This window comes from Muscardinus avellanarius (assembly GCF_963383645.1).
Source record: "Muscardinus avellanarius genome assembly, chromosome: 19".
NCBI classification, from domain to species: Eukaryota; Metazoa; Chordata; class Mammalia; order Rodentia; family Gliridae; genus Muscardinus; species Muscardinus avellanarius.
This window is the reverse complement of record NC_137805.1, coordinates 765,848-784,606: the sequence shown is the minus strand read 5'-3', so window position 1 is coordinate 784,606 and position 18,759 is coordinate 765,848. Positions and strand designations below refer to the sequence as shown.

General features: G+C 47.6%; 1 protein-coding gene across 1 annotated transcript in view; it reads right to left on the bottom strand.

The window, feature by feature from the left end:
- The window catches only part of BFSP1 (beaded filament structural protein 1), a gene marked incomplete at both ends in the record, with an annotated part of 49,732 nt that extends 32,295 nt beyond the window's left edge, over positions 1-17,437 (bottom strand). The window contains 3 exons of the mRNA XM_080716612.1: positions 2,346-2,441; positions 10,336-10,396; positions 17,103-17,437. Coding sequence (XP_080572738.1) covers positions 2,346-2,441; positions 10,336-10,396; positions 17,103-17,437 — 492 coding nt within the window. The remainder of the gene's footprint in view (positions 1-2,345; positions 2,442-10,335; positions 10,397-17,102) is intronic.
- Positions 17,438-18,759: the final 1,322 nt, after the last annotated feature.

The following is an 18,759-nucleotide window of genomic DNA, read 5'->3' as shown; positions in this document are numbered from 1 at the left end:
GCAGCCTTGTCCTGCTCCAGGAGGCTGCAGGGCCCCACCCACCCCAAGCAGGCCAGCGACCAACCCAGCAGGATTGAACCTCCCACCCCCAGGTGCCAGCCCTGTGCTGTGCTTGGTACTCACACCCAGAGCTCCCGTGGAGAGCTGACACTGGGCTCCAGCTGAGACCACTGAGACCACACCTTGCTTGGCCCCTCCTGCCCCCTCCTGCTTCTTCTCCCTCAGAGCCCTCTACTACAGCGACTGCACAATGGTCACTCAGACTCTGCTTATATGAACGGACCTGAGACGCTGGGCTCCAACAGAAAATGCATGCAAGCTTTACATCATGAGCTACCCTCCTCATTACTGTCCTAAACACCTTTTAAAAGCTTTGAGCTAGACGGGCATGGTGGTACAAGCTGGTAATCCCAGTATATGGGAGGCTGGGACAGGAGTATCGCAATTTTGCGGCCAGCCTCAGCCACTTAGTAAGGCCCTCTGCAACTTAGTGAGACCTTGTGCATGGTGGTGCACGCTTGTAATCCCCGTGCTTGGGAGGCTGAGACACGAGTATCACCCAGGTTTGAAGCCAGCCTCAGCTACTTAGTGAGGCTCTCAGTAATTTAGTGAGACCTTGTTTCCAAATAAAATATAAAATAGGTCTGGGAGTATAGCCCAGAGGTAGAGAGCCCCTGGGTTCCACCTCCAGTACCACCAAAAATTAAAAAAAAATAAAAATAAATAAAAAATAGGGCTGGGAGTGAGGCGCAGAGGTAGAATGCCCAGTACTGGGGGGCGGGGGGGGAGCTTTGAGCTAGCTGGGCTCAAGAGCATATGCTAATAATGTCAGTACTTGGGAGGCTAAGACAGGAGGCTAGTCTCAGCAACTTAGCAAGAATCTGTTTAAAATAATAAAAAAAAAAAATTTCAAAGGGCTGGGGGTGAAAGCCCCTGAGTTCAATTCCCAGTGCAAGCAAACACCAATGCTCTGAGCTGCTTTGAAACTGCCCACAAGTATAGCTCCCAGGATTCCATGAAGGAAAAAGGCAAGAAGGCCAGTGGCGAAGGGAGAAGCGCTTCAGTGCACAGCACTGTTAGACCTTTGCACACACCTGGAGGAAAAGAATTGCAAGCTTGCTGAGCCCTTGCCAAGCTCCAGGTGGTATCTTGACAGCACTTGTCTTAGTCTGGGTTTCCCTGGAAACAAAACCCAAGATGAGGATCTGAGTAGGAATTTGGACGATGATGTCAGGAGATGACTCGGGAGGGCAGTGGAGAAGGGCGTGCCACCCATCAGTCCCCACCGTGGACACCTCTTTGGGGTATCAGAAGCCTGGGAGTCATTCCGCACAGGTGAGCAGAGTGGGGGTGTTTGTATACCACCTCCCATCAACCACTGACTCAGGCTGCTCCCAGGGGACAGAAGTGCCCCAGTGGGACCCAGCAGCCTTCAGCTGCCTGGAGAAGGCCCTCAGGCAAGGAGCTGCAATGGGAAACCAGAGCCCACTGGAGAGGTGCAGGGCAGGCACTCACAGGTCTGCTCCACTGGTCACCCCAGCTACTGCCCGGAAGTGAAGCAGGATAGAAAAGACAAGAAATAGGGAGAAAGGGAACATAAAGGAAGGAGAAGGAATATTTATTTTTTTTATATTGGAGATTGAATCCAGGTGCAGTCCACCTCCAAGCTATATCCCCAGTTGGCCCTTTTTACTTTTTGTTTTTTTGAAGCAGAATCTCACTAAGTTGTTGAGACCGGCCTCGAACCTGCTATCCTCCTACCTCAGAATCCTAAGTACTGAGATTACAGGTGTGTTCATTTTGAAGATGAAGAAGTAGCCGAAAGATCAGACCATCCACCCATGGTTACATAGCTCCAGGGTTTGATCAGTCAGGCCTCTGAGAATCTAGTGAGGATGGGCAAAGATCAGGACCATTTACTCAGGCGCGGAAGCTCCTGTATAAATGTGTTCAATTAACCAGCTCAGAGGCAGAGTTAAGAACTATAACACAATCCTTTTTATATATATATTTTCTGCATTTCTACATTTTCTGAGCTGAAACACTTGGACCATCTATAGCTTAATCAAGACAGAACTATCTAAATCACTTTGTAAATTATAATGTACAATATAGATACTAGTTCCCAACATGAGCCCCAACTCGTCTACTCTTGCCTCGGCTCCACACACATCTGGTTCAATAAGTGCTACCCAGTGACCAACCCACCCCCTGTTTGGTTCATGAACCATATACACACGGAGTAACACACTCCAGTCTCCATGTTCAGCCACAGAGCCCTGGGCTTGTCTGACCAAGCTCAAACTGGGTTTCTCAGGGAAGGGCTTCAGAAGGGTCCCTATTACCTTTTTGTACCTGTCCTTGGCCGCACTGATATCGTCCTGCAGAAACTGGGCTTCAAGCTGAAGGCGCAGGTTGTGCAACAAGACTTCATCAGCTTCCTGCAACGAGAGTCACACGTGCCAGGTGACATGGACCATCGTGGTATCAGGCCACAGGTTAAAGTCAGCCAGGGATACAGGCATGCAGCCCATGTTGGGGTTAATTAAAATGCACATTCCTGTTCAGCAGTTCTGGGAGAGGGTCTGAGATTCTGCATTCTAGCAAAGGACGGCTTAGCTGTTGCATTGGGTCTAGAACAGTAGTTCTCACCAGGGGGTGATTTGGCACCCAAGGGGGCATTTTGGCAATATCTGCAGACATTTGTGGGAACACTGGAGATTGAACGCAGGGACATTCTACCTCCCAGCACTCTACACCGCCTGATAATTTTTATTTTTTATATTGAAACAGGGTCTTGCTACATTGCTCGGGATCTTGCTAAGTTGCTGAGACTCAAACCTATAGTCCTCCAGTCTCAGCATCCCAAGTACTGGGATTGCAGTCATGCACTACCATGCTTGGCCTGCAGACTTTTTCTTTTTTTTTTTTCTTTCTTTTTTTTTTTTTTTTGCAGTACCCAGGGGCATTCTACCTCCCAGCTACATCTCCGGCCCTAATTTTTACTCTTTATTTTGAAACAGGGTCTCATTGAGTTGCAAAAGACCTCACTAAGTAGCTGATGCTAGCTGCGAGGTCCTTCTGTCTCAGCCTCCCAGATGCTGGGATTACAAGTGTGCACCACCACGCCCGGCTTAGACATTTTTACTCATCACCATTTGAGTGCTGGGGTGTATCTTCTGGCACCTAGGGGGCAAAATATCATATAATGCACAGGACAGCGCCCCTCCCATGTACACACATACAACAAAGAAAGCTCTAGCCTAAAAGATCAATATCGACAGGGTTTCAAAACCTTGATCTAGAAAGATTTGAGAGTTAGTATATGTTTACATACCAAATAACCTTACAATCTGAGCGGTATCTATATTTGATCTCTATCTTGTTGTCCATGATTTGAGGGTCTAAGTGTAAAATGGAAAGAGTTTTTCCTTAATACTGAACTTGAGTTTTAGTTATTTTCCCCCAAGAAACCTTGAAATGCAGTTTAACAAAAAATGCATTTTTAACAATTATTGTTGTTGTGAATAGCTTTCATTCCTTTTAAGGTAAAAATGACTCATCACAGGAAGGTTGAATTTTCTCACCAAATTTTCTGATGATTCATCTCATTGATCTGTTGGGTTAAACAAGCAGGTATAAAAGAACTGTTCATGCTCTTAAGATTGTGCCATGATGTGTGAAATTGGCTCAAATACTTCAGCATGTTCAGTGAACTATTACAGGTAAGCACTGGTTGGGTTCACCCAGGTTCCCCACTCCTACCCTGAACATCTCTGCCACACACACCTGCTAATACCTAAAGCTTTTATACACGGATTTCTACTGACTTATTAGTGACTTGTTAATCGGCATGATGAATATTAGTAGTGGACTCTCATGAATAAAAGTGGATATCTGGTTTGGCTAAAATAGTTAAAAGACACTGTCAGTGCATGGGTGGAAAGCTATGACAGTCAAGACAAGTGCACTGGCCAAGATATTTGGGGACACTGCCCATTGGCAGGTTTAGATTCTGCCATGGCCTTTGTGCTGTATTCTTCGGAAAGTCACGTGATGCCTTAATTTTTCTTGTAAAAGATCACTAGGAAGCTCTTCGCTTGTCTGATGCTGACACAGATGTGGGAATTCTGAGCCTGCTGCAGGATCTGCCTTGAGTCGGCATCCACGTGAGCGCTGTCTTCACCCTGTGACCCTGGGGAGCTGGGGCTTCATGGTCCTGCATCAGAGCAAATGTTCTGGGACACACTCTCACTCCCTGTGGGCACAAAGGCGCACTATGAAGTGACAAACCCCTGTAGCTGGCACCAATCCCTCAAGGGCCCTGGCTAAATCCAGGGTGGAGATGAGGCTATGTTAGGGGAAAACCTGGAGCCAATTTCTCTGGATGTTTTCTATCATCCCTCTGCCCTTTGTAAGCCTGCTGAGGATGGGGTGCGATGAGAAATTCTCAAGCATCTTAATTTTTACCAAAAAAATTCATCTACAATTATTGGAGCCAAGGGAGAAATGGAAATAGAACCCTTTGTGTTATTACTTAAGAGATCAAACATCCAGAACTTTAGAAAGAGAAGGAGCCCCAGGGGGTCATTGGTCCTCAAAGGTTTTCTTAATCAACAGGTGCCACCTTTCAAACAAAGTATCCCAAAGAAGAGAATGTATAAGATCAAAGCAGGAATGCTTTTTGGGGGGCAGTACACTGCTGGGGAGGGAACCCAGGGTCTGACCATGCTAAGCACACTTATCAATAAGCTACACACCAGCCAAAGCCCCTCTCCTTGAGGGCATAATGTTCAGAGGCCATCTTCCCAGAGCTCTGTTTCCTCAGAGGTGTTCACAAGACTACATAGAACCTGAGGGCTCTGAAAGAATATCTCAAAACCTAAAGTCTGCCTTTACAGAGGGAGGCTAAGGCCAGACGGATCGGGGCTCATTCAACCAGTTAACAAAGTTAGCAGATAGTAATGGGATGAGTCTGTCTTCAGCTTTTCTGTAGTCATGAGTTGGTGCCGAGTAGGAATCTATCCTGAGGGGTGCCTACCATCTTTCTCCACCTCCATGTCTGTCTGTCTGTCTGTCTGTCTGTCTCTCTCTCTCTCTCTCCTTTTTTTTTCTTTTTTCATACTTGGGATTGAGCCCAGGGGTATTCTACCTCTAACCTATACCCCCAGTCCTTTTTGCTTTTTTTTTTTAAACACAGTCATTAAGTTGCTGAAGATATCATGAAGTTGCTTAAGGCTGGCCTCAAACCTGCAACCATCCTGTCTCAGCCTCCCAAGGACTGGAATTACAGGCAGGCACCACCACACCCAGCCCACCCCGCTACACCCCCAGAATTTTTTGATTGTTTGATTGATTGAAACAAGGTCTAGTTAAGTTGCTGAGGGTTTTGCTAAATTGCTGAGGCTGGCCTCAAACCTGTGATCCTCCTGCCTCAGCATCCCAAATACTGGGAATACAGGTGTACAACACCATGCCTGACCCCCTCCATCTTAGGACCATGCCAAGACAACACTCCTGGGTCCAACCAGTCAAGCTTTGAAAACCACTTGTGATGATAATAAAAGGCTAGCTCATAGTTGTCCTTACAAGGGGGACTGAGCAGAAGCTTCCGCACCTGGTCATCACCTGACAAACTGTCCTGAAAGCCCCAAAGGTGAGTTGACGCCACTGGAATGTGCTGGCACACTGAGGAGAATTTGTTTTGGAAGTATTTTCTTTTGTTTGCACTGGAACTCAGAAATGTGTAGACGCTTGTGATTTTATTATGCTCGGGGTGCTGTCAGCTGAATTTCCAGTGCTTCACTAACAGAAGCATCTAGATTTTTCCCAAGTGAGAATCTGGGTCAATAGCCTAATTTTAGGAAACAATCCAACCTTACTATTGTGAATGTTCTAGATCTAGAACAGTGGTTCTCAAAGTGTGATCTTGGACCACACCACTTGGGAACTGATTAAAAATGCAAATACTCTGGTTGATTCCAAACCCAGTGGGACAGATCTGCTGGAGCCCAATCCAGGAATCTGGGTTTTCCATCCCCTCCAGGTGATGTGGATGCACAGGGATGCTTCAAAACCACTGGTCTAGAGCATTCAAAGTCATTTTTTGAGAAAGAAACCAGAGAAACAATGAGAGTTTTAAGCACCCTTTGAAAATCAGCCTTGACAGCCTATTCACAGGGATTCTAGAAACTCCATTAAAAATCCAGTTGCTAAGGAAGGGATTTGAGTTCATTAAAAATTGCTAGTTAGCTAGGATTTCGTTAAAAAAAAAAACACTTTTTCCTCAAACTTGGATGTCAAAAACCTTTCCAAAAATGTTGAGGCTGCTCCCCAGCCTGAGGGAGGCACCGGGCAAGCTCCAGGACCCTCCGTCCCCTTCCTCAGCCTCACTACCTTAGCTCTGCTCTCTCTCCCTCTGAATTCTTCTTGCTCTTTCTCCAAGCTTCTTTCCTTCAAGCCTTGCCACCCCTGCCTTCTCTAAAACTCTTCCTTTCCAGACCCCTCTCCTCTTCTCTGGAAGCTCATTCCAGCCTCACAGACTTCCTGAGCATGGGGAAGCAGTTATCTCCAAGTGTGGGAGCTTCATGTTCCACTCTTTCATCCCTAAACTCCTGGCCTCTTGCTTTCTTTCGCAGATGAGCTTAAGAGGCACATGAATTGTATAAAAAAGCATGTATATCAGCTGTTAAATATTTTTAATGGTTTGTAAGTGAAAATATTTAAGTAGAACTTATATCATTTTAAAATTCTGGGAGTGTGTGTGTGTGTGTGTGTGTGTGTGTGTGTGTGTGTTTTACTGAGAGTTGAACCCAGGGGTATTCTACCTCCAAGCTATACCTCCAGCCCTTTAAAAAACTTTTTTTTGAAACAGTGTCTTGCTTGGTTGCTGAGAGTGTCACTGCTTTGCTGAAGCTGCCCTTGAATCTTTGATTCTCCTATCTCAGACTCCCAAGTACAGGGATTACAGGTGTGTACCATCACACTCTGCTAAATTCTGGGGATTTTAAATAAAAAGGGAGATGGAAACTTTAAAAGTCTGTTCTTTGAAGTTTCCTTGAGATAAATATACCCAGGCTTTATCAGGAACAAATAGCCTCCTGTGTATATATTTAGTGACAATGAGTTCTAGAGATTAGCCAAATATTCAAGTCATCTGGAACTTTTGCTACAGATGAAGACTGGGAATGTGGATAACTTTGGCCATACCATGTATGTGGTATGTTGCGGAATTTATTTCCTTCAAAGGGCAGGGTGAGGAGTGGCTTGCTTTAGCTTATCTGCTTGCTAAGAACTCAGGAGCTTTGCTCTACAGGTTTAGTTATCTGGGCAGCCTGAGTGCGTGGCAGGCTTGTGAGAACAGCAGCAATCGGTGCTTTTCCACACGTTGTGGTATTTTCTAAACAAGAGTCAAACACTAGGTCAATGATTTCCCATTGCCACACCCAAGAATGAACTTCTGCAAGTTAAGACCATGAGAAATGGGTGCTGATTGAGTTGAGAGTCAAAACCATGTTGACTGGATGTACGTCAACAGCCAAAGACTTGTCAACCAAACTCACTCTCCGATCAGCTGACAAGATGGGAGTTCTGCTTTCCAGGTTAGCCTCTTCCTTCTCATCTGGATCTCAATGGGCACAAAACAAGAGGCCTGGGGTTCATCTGGCCAAATGCTTGAGGGGCTACCTTAGTCTGAGCTCTCCAGAAGCAGATCCCAAGGCAAAGCCTGATATATGCCATCTGCTTGAGCGGTGATTCCAAGGAGCGAAAGGAGCCAATAGGGTGTGTTAATGAGTAGCCCAGCATCACAGATGAGGGGTTCCGTCCTGCTTGGAGACCCTCTGAGGGGCTGTGTGGAATTCTGCTAGATTGTCGCCCTGGGGGTTGGGGCAGCTGTGGGACTCACCCACCCACTCATGCCCCTCAGTCGCTGAGTTCACTCCCAGGCGTGAATACCCAGTGCCTTGGGGCTATGCTACATGTGAGTCATGCACAATCCCCAGGACAGAAAGATCTCAGCTATACTCCAAGCCATTTTGATTTTTGTTTTGTTTTGTTTTGAAACAGAGTTGCTGGATTGCTGAGAGTCTTGCTAAATTGCTGAGGCTATTCTCAGACTTAGATCCTCCTGTCTCCGCCTCCCAAGTACGCTGTATACCAACACAAAAATTCACAACTACAAAAAAACACAAAAAAACCTATTCCTCCACATACCATCTAAAATCATCTCCATCTTCTATTCCACCAGGGTTATACGAGCCACATTTTGGAGAAAACAAAGCTGGCATCTCTCATATCAAGTGTTCCATACTAAGCACAAGCAACGATTGTGCACCACCATGTGAGAGGCGAGACACACATATTACTGTGTCCCTTAATTCTCACTGGACATATGGACATACTGCCATTCTGGGTGGAGGTGACTGTTATTATTTCCATTTCATAGATGAGGGAGGTGAGACTCAGAGAGAGGAGGCGACTCAGCCCCAGGAGCTCAAGGACCTTATTAACAGCCTACATTCATTCCTCTTTTGGACAGGTGGCCCCCTCGAAGGCAGGAGAGTCTAACCCTGGCTCAGGAAAGAGCCACATCAATCCCCTGTGCTGACGTTCACCAGCAGCCTCCACAGCTCCTCTTCCCAGAGCCTTCACAATATTTTTCTGTCATCAGAAACAAGAATGAGAGGAGCTACAGGTGTCAGAAGTATATCTGGATGATGTTGGATGCTAAAAAGATGAAATTCCTGGCTCTGACTTACAACGGAGGACCACCCCCACCCAGGCCAACCATGGACCTACCCTTGGGGTTTTCTGAAGCACATTCTCACCACCAGCCCTGTTTATATCAAGGGTTCTCATCCGTTCTCCCATTTGGTCTGGTTATAACAGCTGGCTGGCATAACTGCTGAGAGTGTCCCTTTCACACAGGTGTCCTGGTTTGGACAACGTGAAACAAGCTCTCCCCAAAAGGGGGCAACGTAAACAGATAAAACTGACAAAGTGCAATTCTACTTTCCTAGAGTCTAGTTCTGGTTTTTCCACCAAATGGCAGAATAATCCTAAACAACAAAGATTGGACCAAATCTAGGAAGTAGCAAATACCCAGTATTACCTCTGACTCTATGATGTGCTTGTCTGGAGTCACAAATGGAGTCTGCCTGGGCACAGAAGGGAGGGGCGGAGTGTTTGAGCATCACTTACAGTGAGGCCCAGAAGGGCCCTGGGGGATGAAGCCCATGTGCTCTAGACAAGCAGCCCACTCACCAGCTCTGATATTTGAGCTATGAAAGGATCCAAAAAGGACAGTGCTTAAAGCTACATGCCACTCCTGGTTTTGTTCTACCTTGTCCAGGATTATTCTGCTATTCATTAGGAGCGTTCTCCTGGGGACAACAAAAAAAATCTAGTTAGGTTGATGGAGGACTGGAAGAAGGAAATTGCCCCTGCAAAGAACCCTGCATGAGGCTTCCAGAAGCAGCTGAAAATCCTTGGCACCCTACACAGCTACTTTCCATGCTCCCAGAAGAGGAAACTTCAAGGGAAATGGAAATTTCTTCCTTCATGTCTTTAGTCTTTTCCTGTGGAAAAGCAATCTCAAGATTCTTGAGATTGTCAACAGAATGGAGAAGTATCATTTTGTCCAAATAACCAATGCCCAAAGCAGGTTCCTTTCTACATTAGCTATTAGGGATTAGTATTTCTGAATAGTAAAGAAGCAGCTGGTCACTGTAATGCTGGCACATTCTGACAGCCTAGTGCTATGATATGGTTTTAGTGTGTTGCCCAAGAGTTCAGATGTTGGGAGCTTGGTCCCCAGTGTGGCGGGCCATGTTAAGAGATGGCGCGGGACCTTCCTGAGATGGAGCATGTGGTCCTTCCCCTGGGGCTGGCCTCGCGTCTTGCGATGCAATCTCTCCATCTCACATAAGCTCACACAATGAGACTACCCACCATGAGGTAACCATGCCAGGGGAGCCTTCACCAGACCCAGCACCATGCCATTTGGATTTTCAGCCTCCAAAATTTTAAGGTAAGTAAACTTCATGTTTTCTGTTGTTTCAAATTACTCAGCCTCAAGTATTTCATTATAGTAATAGAAAATAGACTAATAGGCCCAGTATAACAGATAAGGTTTGTAGTCTATGTTTTGCTCGATACCATATGTCAAATGGCAGAGGGTACATGTATGAGTGTAAATACACAAAGACTTAGTTGAAATTAAGAAGTCAAGGAAGAAGATGACAGCAAAAGAAATAGGGAGATCCTGAAAAGCACGGAGGAGGTAAGCTTCTGAGCTTTAGTTCAATACTGCAATTAAGCGGCTTATTAACTCACCTTGTTAAGCCGTTCCAGCATGCCTTTTAGCACCAGCTGACATTCACACTCATTTTCATACCTATAAACGGGACACAGAGAAGTGGGGTGACTTCTACTATTTCATGAGTAGATCAAACAATCAGCCTTTAATAATCAGAAATAAATGATGCCCTCTCCTCTAAAGAGATATTCATTTTAATTTTCAAGAAGTAGCTGGTTCTGCATTTCTTTACCCACTGCTTCCCAGCGCTTTCTTACCCCGGCGCACACACAGGGAAAGTGTGAACAATGGTGCAGTCATGGGTAACTGGAAAAGACAATGGAACAGGAATCTCCAACACAGAGGCGCTGGCCCCCTCGCTCACCTCCCACCCAGCCCTCTAGGAATGAGGGGATGGTCACCTGGCATGCCTGCAACCCAGGCACAGACACAGCATGGGAGAGAGGGAGCCGTACATGGCCCTGAGGTGGACACTGCCAGCACTTCGCCCTGGGCCCGTGACATCACTCCTGATTGGCAAAGGCCTCCTCCAGGCTGGTGGGCAGCCGGGCTGAGGGCATCAGAGTCAGCGCCCCTGGGAGCAGCCCTGGACCTCCACGAGGCCTGTCGATGCATACACACCCAGCTTCCTCCCACCTCAGCAGAGAAAACCAAGGCATGTTCTACACCAGCGGGCTGGGCCCCGGCTGCCCACCACAGTGACTGGCTCAATGGCGCGCCCTATATCACTTGCTAACTCCCAGCCCCTTGAGGTCACCTCCCAAATGAACTAGTTGCCCTCAAATGCCCGTCCCAGGCTTGGTTCCAGAGGACTACAGGCTAAGAGAGGGGTGGGGTGAGGGCTCAGACGTGAATTCTGAGAGCATGCCACACTGCCTGGGTAGAGCAGGGAGGCTCCAATCAACACACACAGTCCATAAAGGAACTGATACTAGGAAAAGACCTAATTTTTGTCTCCTAGTCAATTTTTTTTTTTCTGGACATCTATAAAATGATAGGGATCTTTTTTTTTTTTTTTTGGTGGTGGTACTGGGGGTGGAACCCAGAGGCTTTCTACCTCCGGGCTATACTCCCAGACCTATTTTATATTTTATTTGGAAACAGGGTTTCACTAAGTTGCTGAGAGCCTCACTAAGTAGCTGAGGCTGGCTTCGAACCAGTGCGATCCTCCTGTCTCAGCCTCCCAAGCCTGGGGATTACAAGCGTGCGCCACCATGCCTGGCTAATGATAGGGATCTAAAATGCAGAGACCCAAGAAACCAAGACCCTACTCCTTCCCTTTTTTTACCTCTTCTAGGAGTTAGAGGCCTTGATGTTTGATGATCAGTAGGCTGCCTAGAAGGGAAACTACATTTCCCAGCCTTCCCTGCAGCCAGGTGTGGCTTTATGACCAAGCCAAAAGTATGGAATATATGTAGGCCTGTGTGGCCATGTCCACATGCCTCTGTGAAGCAGTGGGGCAGGGATGTCCTGTGCCTCTCTGTCAGCAACCCCTGACTATCCTGAGGCCTAGAACATAGGTTCTCCTGTTATTGCTTTTGTGTTTGTATTTTGAGGTGCTAGAGATAGAGCCCTGGGCCTCACACATGCTCTCTACCACTCTACCACTGGTCCTTTTATATTTTTGAGACAGGTTCTTGCTAAGTGCCCAGTCTGGCCTCAATTATGATCCTGTGTCAGAATTTCTTTCTTTTTAACTGAATAGTATCCCAATGTATGCAGAAAGCTCTGTGTGGCTTTGAAAGCTCATCTGTGTTCTATAAGCTGTACCTCCCTGTGCCTTGGAGAACATGGCTTCATCTAAATGAGGTCCTATCTCTGGGTCTCACTTTACAGGAATCCAGGAATGGGTTATCCAAGAAACTGGGCTCCCAAAGTACCAGGGCAAAAAAAAAAAAAAAAAAAAAAAAAAAAACACCTGAGTTCAAGAGACCTTTCCAGTCTCAGCTTCCCAGTGAAGGCCCCAACAGGTGATTTATAGGTCCCTTCTTCCAAATCTAGTTTTCTTTCTTTCTTTCTTTCTTTCTTTCTTTCTTTCTTTCTTTCTTTCTTTTTGTGTGTATGTGTATATGTTACTAGGCATTGAAGCCAAGAGCCCTGTAATACCACTGAGTAATATCTGCAGCTATTTCTATTTTTTTTTTTATTTTGACACAGGGTCCCACTAAGTTGCCCAGGCTGGCCTTGAACTTGCAATCCTTCTGCCTCAGCTTCCTGAGTAGCTCGGATTACAGACATGCACTATGCCCAGCTCAAATTTATTTCTGTGCAAAACCAGAAACAGAAGGACTAGTGGGAATTGAATCAGTGAATATATTTTGATAAATATGTTCAGTTCACAATACTGGATAACCTGCCCAAGATATGAGTTGAGAAGTGAAACTCAAATATAAAGTATGTTTGAGGTAATCCTTCTAGCTACCATATCATATACCAAGGGCTCCCAAACATGGCTGTTAGCTGGAACTACCAGTAGAGCTCCTTAAAAATGAACGTTCCTATAGGCAGAATAAATACTCTCAAAATGGCCATTCTACCAAAAGTGATCTACAGTCAATGCAATCCCTATCAAAATACCAATGTCATCCTTCACAGACCTAGAAAAATAAGTCATAAATTTCATATAAAAAAATAAAAGACCCAGAATAGCCAAAGCAATTCTCAGCAATAAGAACCATGTAGGAAGCATCACAATTCTAGATTTCAAATTATACTGCAGAACTATAGTTATAAAACCAGTATGGTATTGGCACAAAAACAGACACATAGACCAATGGAACAGAATAGAAAATGCAGAAACAAATCCACACACTTACAACCAATTGACTTTCAACAAAGTTGCCACATACATACATTGGAGAAAAGAAGGCCTTCTTTTTTTTTTTTGGGGGGGGGGGGTACTAGGGATGGAGCCCAGGGTCATTCGACCTCCAAGCTATACCCCCAACCCTATTTTTTATTATTTATTTTGAAACGGGGTCTCACTGAGTTGCAAAGGGCCTCACTAAGTAACTGAGGCTCCTGGCGAACCATGATCCTCCTGTCTCAGCCTCCCAAATGCTGGGACTACAAGCATGAGCCACCACACCCAGCTTAAAGATAGCCTTTTCAACAATAGTGTTGAAAAACTGGTTATCCAGTTGTAGAAAAATGGAACTAAATCCTTACCTCTCACCCTGCACAAGAGTCAACCAGAGATAGTTCAAAGACTTGGCAGTTAGACCATAGACTTTGAAGCTACTAGAGGAGGGCATAGTTCTATCACATAGGCACAGGTAGAAACTTCCTCAACAAGACCTCCCAAAATTCAGGAAATTAAAACAAGAATTAATGAATGAGATGGCATTAAATTTAAAAGTTTCTGCTCGTCAAAGAAAAGCAAGAGTCTAAAGAGAAAGCCTACAGAAAGGAAGAAGATCTTTGCCAGCTATCCTGATAGAGGACTAATACCTATTATATACAAAGAACTTAAAAAACTTCACACTAAAATAACTCAATAAAAATAGGCAATTGAATTTATAGACACTTCACTAAAAAAATACAGATGGCCAATAAATACATGAAAATATGATCAACATCACTAGTAATCAGGGAGATGTAAATCAAAACTATACTGAGATTCCATCTAACCCCAATCAGAATGTCAATCATTAAGAAGCCAAATAACAATAAATGTTGGCGAGAATGTGGGAAAATTGGAACTCTTCTACACTGTTGGTGGGAGTGCAAATTAGTACAGCCGCTCTGGAGATCAGTGTGGAGATTCCTCACAAAACTGGGAATGGATCCACCATACGATCTGGTTAATACTACTTTGGGTATCTTTTCAAAGGGGTTGAAATCAGAGAACTACAGTAACATATGCATACCCATGTCCACAGAAACACAATTCACAACAGCAAAACTATGGACCAACCCAGTGTCCATTAACAGATGAATGGACTACAAAATTATGGAATATCCACACAGTGGAATTCTACTCAACAACAAAGAGCAAAATTATGTCATTTGCAGGAAAATGGAAGGACCTGGAAAACATTATGTTAAATGAGATTAGCCAGTCACAGAAAATGGAAGGCCCATTATGTTTTCTCTAACATGCAGATGCTAAGGAGTAACTGGATACCAGAGGGACTCCAGACGATAAAGGAGAGCCTCAGTGGAACCAGGGAGGTGGTCTAGGGGAGGGAAGGGGGAAGAGTGAGGTTCACTGAAGGAATTACTACCATCGGTTATGTGTACATATGTGAAAATACCCATGTTGACCTCAGTATTCTATATGGGGCAGGGGGAGATGGGGAGTTGAGGGGCACCAAGTGCTGTGTGCATGTAGGTCATTGTCAACATGATTTATGATATGATATGAGACTCTCATGCACCATTAGAACATATAAGAAGTTTTAAAAAGAACACAAGAAATGAAAGTTCCTGGACCCCACTTGTGGTCCAGGACATCTATTTGTAAATTAATTGATATGATTTCTAAATGGATAAATCTTTTACATGGCTAAACAATTTTGAAAATATGTTTTAAGCAGATGTTCTATTAAAATCCCTCCCATTTGTTTCCCATTTGCCAGTCCCTACTCTCTCATCCCTCACAAGCAACCAGGGGAGTGGGGAATGAGTTTCCAGAAATTCTTTTCCCTTATGAATGCAAAAAAAAAAAAAAAAACCTCTGTATTTTTCCTCCTCTTTTTTTAAAAAGTAAATGATAACAGCATAATAGCATACTGTTCTTTTCACCATGGAATAGTATTCCATTGCATGCCTGAAGCACCATTTCATAACCTGTTTCTTATTAATAGGCATTTAGGTATTTCAGGGACTATACCATAGAATAAATCCCTTAAAGTGGCCTCCTGAGTCAAAAAGCACTCATCTTTCTGTAACTTAGATTATGGCAAATTTCTGAGTACCTCTTCTTTTTCTTTAACAGCTCCTAGGTGCTGTTAACACTGAATTCCATCTGTGAGGGAGGAGAGACCAAGCCTTGGACCAAGGCCTTTTAAATTGCAATTGTTAGCAGGGGCATGGTGGCCCACACTTGTAATCCCAGCGCTTGGGAGGCTGAGGCAGGAGGATCACACAGGTTCGAACCAGCCTCAGCTACTTAGTGAGGCTCTCAGCAACTTAGTGAGACCCTGTTTCCAAATAAAGTATAAAAATAGGTCTTAGAGTATAGCCGGGAGGTAGAAAAGCCCCTGGGTTCCACCCCCAGAACCACAAATAAATAAATAAATAAATAAATAAATAAATAAATAAATAAATAGAATTTCAATTGCTTAACTTCTTAAACTATGAATCACTGGGGATCTTGGTAAAACAGATTCTGACTCAAGGCTATGTGGTGGGCCCAAAGGGGCTAGTAAGCTCCCTGGTTATGCTGCTGCTGCGGCTGCTGATTCTTGGTCCACATTTGAGTAGCTAGACCCTGCGGGAGCACAGTAAAACATATTTCTCAGGTGCCAGGTGCGGTTCCATGAGACAGTTAGACCTAATTTCCTGTTCCCGCACATCATTTCACTAGCAGAGATGACCTTGCCCCTAAGCCCTACGTGTTCAGAGCCTCGATCTTCTCTCTAACATAGTGAAATAAGGATCAAAGCTGTGAGGATTTAATATCGGTACATCTCAAAACCACTGTGCTGCGTGAAAGACGCCAGACATATAAGAGTCCGTGCTGCGGTGAAATTCAAGAACAGGCAAACATAAACTGTATTGACAGAAATCATAACCCTGGCCGTCTGTGGCTTGGACAAGAGGACTAACCGGCAAAGGGCAGGGCTCTGGGGCAGTGTAAATAACGTCTTGTTTTGTGGTTACAAGGGCAAGTTTTGACACTTGTCAAAACTCACTGAGCTGTACACAAACATGTTTGTTGACTCTATGTAAGTTATACCTAAACTTAAGAATGTAAGTAGATGGCAGCGTGTTGTGTAGCAGCGCGGTGGGGCCCTCCTCCAGGACCCCAGCCGCACACCCGTGTCCTCGCGCGCCCCCTGCAGGGGTGGCTGGGCCTGGGAGGCTTGGGGGGCCTGGGAGGGCTGGGGGGGGCCTGGGGGCCTGGGGGACCTGGGGGGCCTGGGGGACCTGGGGGGACCTGGGAGACCTGGGGAACATGGGGGTACCTGGGGGTACCTGGGGGGCCTGCGAGGCCTGGGGGACCTGGGGGGCCTGGGGGGCCTGGGAGTCCTGGGGGGACCTGAGGGGACCCGGGGGGCCTGGGAGGCCTGGGGGGACCTGGGAGGCCTGGGAGGCCTGGGGGGACCTGGGAGGCCTGGGGGACCTGGGGGACCTGGGAAGCCTGGGGGGACCTGGGAGGCCTGGGGGGCCTGGGAGGACCTGGGGGACCTAGGGGACCTGGGGGGGCCTGGAGGGACCTGGGAGGCCTGGGGGGACCTGGGGGGCCTAGGGGGCCTGGGGGGACCTGGGAGGCCTGGGGGGACCTGGGGGGACCTGGGGGGCCTACGGGGCCTGGGGGGCCTGGGGGCCTGGGGGCCTAGGGGACCTGGGGGGCCTAGGGGACCTGGGAGGCCTGGGGGGCCTGGGGGACCTGGGGGGCCTGGAGGGACCTGGGGGACCTGGGGGGCCTGGGGGGACCTGGGGGGCCTGGGGGGCCTGGGGGTAACTGGGAGGCCTGGGGGCCTGGGGGACCTGGGGGACCTGGGGGGCCTGGGAGGCCTGGGGGCCTGGAGGATCTGGGAGGCCTGGGGGGCCTGGAGGACCTGGGGGGCCTGGAGGGACCTGGGGGACCTGGGGGGCCTGGGGGGCCTGGGCTTACTTGCTCCGGAGCTCGTCGAGCGCGCGCTGCGCCTCGGCCGCCTGGCGCTGCAGCCGGGCGCGCTCGGCCGCCAGATCCCGGGCGCGCAGGCGGTTGCCCTCGGCGTGGCGCGCCAGGGCGTCCTCGGGGCCGGCCCGCTCGCCCAGCCGCTGGAAGGCGTCCAGCTGCCGCCGCAGGCCGGCGTGGCGCTGCTCGAGCGCGCGGGCCCGCTGCACCTGGGCCGCCACGCGCTCGCCCAGGCCCCGCAGCGCGCCGTCCAGGGCCGGGCGCCCGGGCTCCGCCGCGCGCTCCAGCTGCGCCTGGCCGGCCTGGAACACGCAGCTGCGGCGGAACATGGTGCTGAGCGCCCGGGGCCGCCCGCCCGCCCGCTAAATAACGCGGGGCCGCGGCGCTGGCACCTTCCAGAGCGCATCAGCAGCGCGCCCCACAATGGCCGGATTAGCGGGCGGCGCCGGCTTTGTTCCGCGCTGTGAAGGCCGCGCTTTGGGGCTGGTGGAGGGCCGGGGAGGGAGCGCCGTGCTGGCCCGGGCAGCTCTCTCTGGACCCGCGGAGGCACCCAGGTCCTGCTAAACCTGAGCTCGCCCCAGAGTCAGGGCCTGATGCTGGGTTCTCTCCTCCCCTCCCTCTTTTTTCCCTCCTCCTCCTCCTCTTTCTCTCTCTCCCTCTCCCTCTCTCTCTCCCCCCATCTATCCCTCCCTCCTTCTCTCTCTCCTCAATTATGGAGCTTCCCAAAACCATTTTTTAATCTGATTATCTAAGCACTTCCTTTCCTCTCTGTGGTTCATAACCATAGGTACAAATAAAATGGCATGGGGTGGGAATTGGGGAAAGGGCTAAATAAGTAATGTGTGCATGAATGCCTCTACCATCCTATACTCCGTTAAGATGTAGGACTATAATGTAAAATTTAAAAAAAAATTTTTTTAATTCGGGAGCCGGGCGCGGTGGCGCACGCTTGTAATCCCAGCATTCGGGAGGCTGAGACCAGAGAATCGCGGTTCGCGGACAGCCTCAGCTATTTAGTGAGGCCTTCCGAAACCCAGTGGGACCCGGTTTCAAAATAAAGAATAAAAAAAAAAAAAAAAAAATAGAGCAGAGGGTGTAGCTCAGAGGTAGAATGCCCCTGGGTTCCATCCCCAGGCCCGCAAAAAAAAAAAAAAAAAAAAAACTCAGTGAGACCTTGTTTCCAAGACTAAAAAATAGGGCTGGGGTGTAGCTCGGAGATACAGTGCCCCTGGGTTCCATCCCCAGTACCGAATAAATAAATAATAAATAAATAAATATCTGTTATTAATTTTTTTGGGGGGTGGTACTGGGGTTCCTGGAAGCCCTTCTACCTCCGGGCTACACTCCCAGACCTATTTTTTACATTTTTATTTGGAAACAGGGTCTCCTAAGCCAGCGCGCATGGCTGGCTTCGAACCTGCGCGATTCTCTGTCTCCGCCTCCCAAGCGCGGGGATTACAAGCGTGCGCCACCACGCCCGGCCTAAATTTTTAAAAACGAAAATAAAATGGCATGACTCAGCCAGGCGTGGTGGCTCACGCTTGTAATCCCCGCGCTTGGGAGGCGGAGACAGGAGGATCACGCAGGTTCGAAGCCAGCCTCGCTGGCTTGAGAGACCCTGTTTCCAAATAAAAATATAAAAAATAGGTCT